Below are 7,500 nucleotides of genomic sequence, written 5' to 3'. Positions count from 1 at the left end.
AGGCTGTCCTTAACCCAACTGAACAATGTGGTTTTACCTAAAGGACTTGAAAACCGGACTTTGGACCAATTAGAAAATGAACTAATACCGGCAGGCATTCTTATGTTTGGGGGCTTACAGGTCTAAGAAAATAACAAAGTAACAAGAGCAAAGTACAAGATAGTTGATCATGCAGTCATTTTAACCAAGTTTCTACTGATTCAAACTTCAAGGTCCAGAACAGATGCAGTTAATGTTGCTTACATGATGATAGGATTTTAAAACACCAGTGGTATCCAGATACAGATTCATTTGTAGTCAAATGAACCATTGTTTTTAGCTAGTATCGCCCGTTAACAAGATTTCACAGATACTCAGGTCCAGGTTCAGGACCTGGACCTGATCCTCTGGACCTGGACCGTACCTGGACCTGAAGTTTGAGTACCGGTACTCACCCCTACTGTAGTGGGCTTTGTTTTTGAGGCTGTTCTATCCATCTGAACCATGTGTTTTGACCTGTAGGGTATGTTTCTAAGGCTGTTCTTCTATCCAACATGACAACCATGTGTTTTGATAGGGTGTGTTTCTGAGGTCTTTAACTCAACTGAACCATGTCTTTTTACCTGTAGGGTGTGTTTCTGAGGTCCTACTCAACTGAACCATGTGTTTTACCCTGTAGGGTGTGTTTCTGTGTTACTACCCAACTGAACCATGTGTTTTGACCTGTAGGGTGTGTTTCTGAGGTCCTACTCAACTGAACCATGTGTTTTGACCTGTAGGGTGTGTTTCTGAGGTCCTACCCAACTGTCCATGTGTTTCGACCTGTTGGGTGTGTTTCTGAGGTCCTACCCAACTGTCCATGTGTTATGACCTGTAGGGTGTGTTTCTGAGGTCCTACTCAACTGAACCATGTGTTTTACCCGGTAGGGTGTGTTTCTGTGTTACTACCCAACAGAACCATGTGTTTTGACCTGTAGGGTGTGTTTCTGAGGTCCTACTCAACTGAACCATGTGTTTTGACCTGTAGGGTGTGTTTCTGAGGTCCTACTCAACTGAACCATGTGTTTTGACCTGTAGGGTGTCTTTCTGAGGTCCTACTCAACTGAACCATGTGTTTTGACCTGTAGGGTGAGTTTCTAAGGCTGTTCCTCTACCCTGCGTGACGAACCATGTATTTTTCCTTGTAGGGTGTGTTTCTGGGGCTGTTCTATCCAACTGTCCATGTGTTTTGACCTGTAGGGTGTGTTTCTGAGAATTTAGTTTTACTCAACTGAACCATGTGTTTGACCTGTAGGGTGTGTTTCTGAGACTGTTCTATCCAACTGAACCTTGTGTTTGACCTGTAGGGTGTGTTTCTGAGGCTGTTCTACCCAACTGTACCATGTGTTTTGACCTGTAGGGTGTGTTTCTGAGGCTGTTCTACCCAACTGAACCATGTGACATCAGACAGAGGAAGCATGATTGGCCAACATGGACACCAAGTCGTCAGTACTTAGATGGCTACTTCAAGTTCATTGGTGTTCCAAAATGGACTTACTCTTTATGCAGATTGATAGTGGGTAGGTATATATATTGTGTTTAAAGGCTATTGGAAAGGTGACATAAATGTAAAGAAGCTCATACTTGTGTTATTGTCAGAAAAAAAGTGGTAATCTGCTAAGAATGATGCCAGAAACAAATTTTAAAAAGCCGTTTTGAATTTTCAAGCTGCATCCATTTTCACACCAACCCCACTGCCCTATCTACTATCCTTCTTAGTCAATCCCTCACCTGCAAAAAGAGTCAAGAAATCTGGACATTTGACATTGCCCACATCATATTTAGAATAGAGAAAATTATTGAAATTCTGTAGGCTTAGAGTTAGAGTCTATAGTGGTAATAGTTATCTTCCATTTTTATTTTTTTCCTCCTTGTAGGTAATCCCAAGGTCCCAGCCATCCCGAATGCCCCATTTTTAAAGAAGGAAACTCCATCCAAGTTCCCAGTGATAGTTTTCTCCCATGGACTGGGCGGACAGAGGACAACGTACACTGTTGTATGTTTAGAGATGGCATCAAGGGGGTATCTAGTCGCTTCTATTGAACACAGGTATGTCTCATTTATGATTTAATATAGTCTTTTAGACCAGTTGTGGTAAGCTAATGAATATCCAACATCAGGGCAATGATCTGCTATGCCATATCATTACTTAGAAGAGCCACTATGAGAATAAAACATACAAAGTGTATAATAGTAAGCCATTGAGCCATAGCTGTTTGATTTGAATGTTTTGTCATCCAAAGTACTGTGTGTGTCCTCTACTGATAGTGATTTAAAGCACCACAGTCTTTCATTGAAGTCAGCTTGTTTCCTTTTCATGCTAAACTTGAAAGGTTCTGAAACTGCTTTTTGTTAAATGAAGGAACCACACATTCAAGCACATATGTGCACACACACAAACAAACAAACAAACAAAGACACACACTCCCTGGTTTACCATCTGTTGCTACCTGATCCAGGGGTTAAACATGTTCACACTTCAGTTGTTCCTTTTGATGACTACTTCCATCCTACGGGGTAATACCATGTGTTAAGATATCTCCGGATAAGAAGATGATATTCTATTTCATCCGCTGTGCCCCTGTATCTACAGAGATGGTTCAGCCTCGGCAACTCATGTGATCAGGCAAGAGGACGATGGGAAAACTCAAACAGTAGAGTGGGTCCCCATGATTCCTAAACCAGAGGGAGACGAATATCCTGTTAGGAATAAACAGGTAAGGGGTGGTCTCAACTTTGTATGTTGTTTCAAAACAAGTTTGCTTTCAGATCAGTCAACATCTCTGCCATGTAATTATACCATGAAAATAGAGATATTGTTTTGGGTGTGGGTGTGTGTGTGAGTGTGTGTCTATTTGTATTTCTGGATTTTTGTAGTCAGCATAACTCAAGAGCCTCTTAATGGATTACAATGATATTTGGTATGTACATAGTTGTTGGAAAAAAGTCAATGTCAATTTTGAGCCCCCTAGTATGTGACCTTGGTACTTCAGCAAAACTTTTGTATCTTTTGACCTGGACATGATATGGTCTTCATTTTCTGGTGGCAAATAGCTTGTGATGTAAGGAAGAAGCAGCTTGTTATGAATAGTAGTAAATTACTGATTCTGACATTCCTTACATCTGCTTGTACACCAGGTCCACCAGCGTGCAGATGAGCTGGGTCACATGCTGGACCTTCTGGTCAGTATGGACCAGGGCAATAACATCAACAACTTGTGCCAGACAGGCATGGACCTATCACAGTTCAAGGTGGGTAACCGACATGTTGTAAAAAAAATTTTTGTCAGAAACCTTTTTGTTTCTTAAGGTGACTTTTGAGATATCTGTAAATTTGATTTAAAAAACTCCTTGATTTAATACACTGTTGCATTGTAGGAAATTTTTGTCAGCATTGTCTCCACCAATCAGAATGATAGTATGATCTAGGAATGTACCATTTTACAACCCTCTTTAGTTCTACAGGAAACGTTTTGACAACAATCTGTCGTCTTCCTCAGTGCATAATAACACACTTACTATCAAAGCTATGTGGCAAGGAGAAGTAGTTTATCAGGTTTGAGAACATTTCCACTTCAAGTTATTACATCACAATAGGTCACTTTTGGTTTGGACTGACATGTTTAGTTCACATAGCACCGATAGTAGTCGTTTTATCATGCACTGAGGAAGCCGACAGATGGTTGTCGAAACGTTTACTGAAGAATTAAAGAAGGTTGTGGAACGCAGAAGGCTATGTTAGAAAAAAGAGTGATAAAGTTTGCATATTTATCACAGGATAAGCTGGACTTGGACAGGGTTGCAGCTATGGGCCACTCCTTTGGTGGTGCCTCCTCCCTGGTCTCTCTCTACAAAGATCCCAGGTTAAGGTGGGTGACAACACTCATGGTCATTGTGTTGATTTGGGCTAAAATGCGCAAATCAGATAATTTAGTGCGCACGAGCCATGACCTCTGCCCTCTGGCTCACGTGACTCATTCTGTCTCGAGTGTGAAGTGTCTAAGAGACGTAGATCGCAGAGTTCCTCTTTTATGTAAGTTTCGGCATCTTTAGGCATGCCTAAATGAGCTAAAAAATGTCCAGGATGTGGCAAAGACAGTTCCCTCCATCCCAATATTATATTGTTTGTTTGTATTGCATACCCATAAACTGCCTCATTATGTAACATGCCAAGTTTGTACTGGACAGTGCAAGATGCATATCCAGACAGACTTATTTTATCCACTCACACTGGGAAGGACCCCCTATTCTTATCGATGAATTTGGTGGGTTCTTCAACATGCTTGATGTGTACCTCTCCTCAAACACGGGACCTCCTTTTAACATCCTATTCTAGAAATAAACCTAGTCAAAGCTAGGTAGTGCTACTTATTTATATCTGAGTCGGTTTGAAATTGTCTTTCCCAAGGGCACAACATTGTGACCACACTTTCAGGGATTCAAACTCAGTACCTCCAAGTCCTCAGTCAACAGCCCTTACCAAAAGGCCACCGTGGCACTGTGATTGTACAGGCTTGTTTGCTGCATCATGATGTGAGAATGTACACAAGTTATAAGTTCTGCAACTTTTACAAAGACACAAAGTTTGTCTTATTTTGTTAAGCTGCCTCCTGGCATAGATGTTTTAGCTAATTTAAAGTATAGGCATCAGTATGTTGGGAATGATTTGTTTCAGTACATTATTGTTCAATACCTGAGCTATACTGGTGAGTCTGCCTAAACACCTCAAATGACCTCAAACAACCCCAAACGACTCTAATATGCACTGTACATGGGGCAATGACCTTCTGATACTGGTCACAAGGGGCAACATCATACAAGTGGATATCTGCTGTACATGTGTACTGGGTTGCAACGGTAACAGTCACTCACTCTCCGGTTTAACGTCTGTCGTTCCCCATCTTGTGGGGGTTAGACGTGCTTGCACGTAGATGAGGGGGCCTGATGGCAGCTAGGTTGAGGAAGTGTATGTCTTCCCTTATGTTGTCCGTCCATCTCTTTCAAGGTCGACCACGAGGGTTCTTTCCCTCCATGCAAAATTCTATGATCTTCCTGGGCCACTCCTCCTCCTCCGTTGTTTGGATGTGGCTGTACCAGCGTAGTCTGTTAAATCTAACTGTGCCCTGTACACTATGTACCCCAAACCTGGTTCAACGATAACAGTGTATCATGTTCCCCAGATGTGCCGTTATACTGGACGGCTGGATGTTACCCATAGACAGAGAGATGTACCCACAGATCAGCCAGCCAATCCTCTTCATCAACACGGAGGCCTTCCATTGGCCAGGGAACATCGTACGCATGAACAGACTCATGGGAAAGGAGGGGGTCGACCGCAAGATGATCACTATAAAGTGAGACAGTGTATTTTCAGCAAACCACTATCTGTTTCTGCTGCATTATCAAGTTTAAATGTGATTGTTGAGTTTAATTCATTCGTAAAGGAGAAAACAACAGACTAGTACTGGTCATTAAAATTCACAGTAAATGAATGAACAAATGAATGAATGTTTATTTAATGCCAACATGGTATGCTAGGATTAGGTCATGACCCTTGACCTCCGGGTCATGGGCCCTCGTGCGTTTCGTCCGCCATCTTGTCTCCATTTGTATGCACTGTTGAAGTCTTCATTAAATTGTCCTCGTGGCCAATTCCCATCTTGAGTCATCGTTAGTGTCCCTAACTGGCGTAACATGTCTTGCCACTGAATGTCATCCAGCCCACGTGGGCTTGTAGACACCGAAACAAGAAAACATAGAAAGTCAAATCAAATATGAAATGACTGGTGAATAGATAATTAGCAAACAAAAACAAGAAACTTTTACGTTTTATGTGACTGTATGATCTCCGTTTTCTTGACAGGGGGACTGTTCACCAGAGTCAGTCAGACTTCACCTTCCTGTTTGGAAAGTTCTTTGGTACACGAGTCCATAGCAGAGGAGCGCTAGACCCACATGTAGCCATAGACATCAACAATGAAGCTTCCCTGGCCTTCCTAGCAAAACATCTGGGTAACTAATCTGTTTTATGTTGTTGTAATGTGAATGGGTGACAATTACTACAGTACTTTATTCAACAACAAAAACAAACTCTTTTTTATTTAGATACAAGTTTTTTTTCATATTTGAATAGCACAAAAAATTCATATTTCTTAAACAATTAGATGTACCATAAACTTCATCTGTCCCTACATTTATAACTATCTTATGAAGTGAAAAGTTAGACCTGTACAGACTAGTATACATTGGTCATTGTATATGTAGCAAGAGATAGCTGACATATACTTACAATGTAGCTTGTAAGAGCATAAATATACAGTTAAGGTTTCTCATTTATTCATTCATAATTTTGTAAGAGCTCCCAAATATTTGGAAGGATGCAAAATCAAATGGGAGTGTAGAAAAGAAAGCTTGATCATTACCAGTTCCATATACTGATAACAACTTGAGTCTAAGATTTTTGTCATCCTCTCAGAGTTACTAGGAGATCACTACAACAGTGCTGTAGCTTATTAGTATATTACTTGGTCAATTGATGAGTTTTGTCTTCCCATAGACTTCTATGTTGTAATTCGTGGTTTACATGGGCGTGTTCATAATGAAGATAATGAAGTAAAATTTTAGCATATTTTTCATTCTATGTTGAGCGCATTTACCCTATATCGTGGGAAAAAATTGCCAACGTGAACTATACATAGGTTCTTTTTTTATAGCAATTACAAACTACCATTAGTCAATGCCAAAAAAAGGCACCTTTTCGCTGTTAGTGTACAACCGCACCACTCAGGACCCGGGACTGTGTACCTCCGACCTAGCGCGCGGCTGCAAAACTTTACTTGCTAATTTCTTCAGTTACATACAAGCTGTCACCAATTTAACTTTTGATATCAGTTCCGCTAGCTAAAAGGGAATTTCTCACTGCTAAAAACACGCGTCCATGCAGCCGTTTATGTTTTGGCTCGGATCTATTTTAGGGTACCCACTCGGAGTAAAACATCAATGAGACCTTCTCTATAGTGGCCACCTGTCTATAGTGGCCACATTTCTATAGACAGGTTTGACTGTACTTATAACAACTTGAGTCTAAGATTTTGTGTCATCCTCTCAGACTTACCAGGAGATGACTACAACAGTACTGTACTGGAGGGGGAACATCTCATCCAGGGAACAAACGTCAAACTGGACCCCAGACCAGCCAAGGAGAAACAGGTGGACACAAGTGTGGACAAGCCCACTCCTGATGAGGCCAAGTTGTAACTCTTCTCTTCACGTGGTACAAGAACTGTGTACCCAAGTTCATTGCTTGGTCAAAGTGCTCTGGAAAATGTTGACGATTTTACAAGGGTATATCTGAATTTTTTTTTTTTTTCAACATTTTGTAATCTCCAAGCAGATATTGCGTGGCATAAGACAGTATCATAAGCTGGGGAAGGAGTTTACCCGGCAGAGGAGTAAATTGGCCACGCGAAGGACAATTTACAA

General features: G+C 41.1%; 1 protein-coding gene across 1 annotated transcript in view; it reads left to right on the top strand.

The window, feature by feature from the left end:
• LOC118431023 (platelet-activating factor acetylhydrolase-like) overlaps nucleotides 1-7,428 on the top strand; it is a 7,856-nt gene extending 428 nt beyond the window's left edge. Inside the window, exons 2-9 of the mRNA XM_035842095.1 lie at nucleotides 1,379-1,538; nucleotides 1,896-2,067; nucleotides 2,612-2,735; nucleotides 3,157-3,270; nucleotides 3,796-3,887; nucleotides 5,199-5,372; nucleotides 5,882-6,030; nucleotides 7,127-7,428. Coding sequence (XP_035697988.1) covers nucleotides 1,379-1,538; nucleotides 1,896-2,067; nucleotides 2,612-2,735; nucleotides 3,157-3,270; nucleotides 3,796-3,887; nucleotides 5,199-5,372; nucleotides 5,882-6,030; nucleotides 7,127-7,275 — 1,134 coding nt within the window. The 3' untranslated portion in view covers nucleotides 7,276-7,428. The remainder of the gene's footprint in view (nucleotides 1-1,378; nucleotides 1,539-1,895; nucleotides 2,068-2,611; nucleotides 2,736-3,156; nucleotides 3,271-3,795; nucleotides 3,888-5,198; nucleotides 5,373-5,881; nucleotides 6,031-7,126) is intronic.
• Nucleotides 7,429-7,500: the final 72 nt, after the last annotated feature.

The sequence above is a fragment of the Branchiostoma floridae genome, chromosome 14 (genome assembly GCF_000003815.2).
Source record: "Branchiostoma floridae strain S238N-H82 chromosome 14, Bfl_VNyyK, whole genome shotgun sequence".
NCBI classification, from domain to species: domain Eukaryota; kingdom Metazoa; phylum Chordata; class Leptocardii; order Amphioxiformes; family Branchiostomatidae; genus Branchiostoma; species Branchiostoma floridae.
Note: the sequence above shows the minus strand (reverse complement) of the source record. Positions and strands in the feature narration are given on the sequence as shown.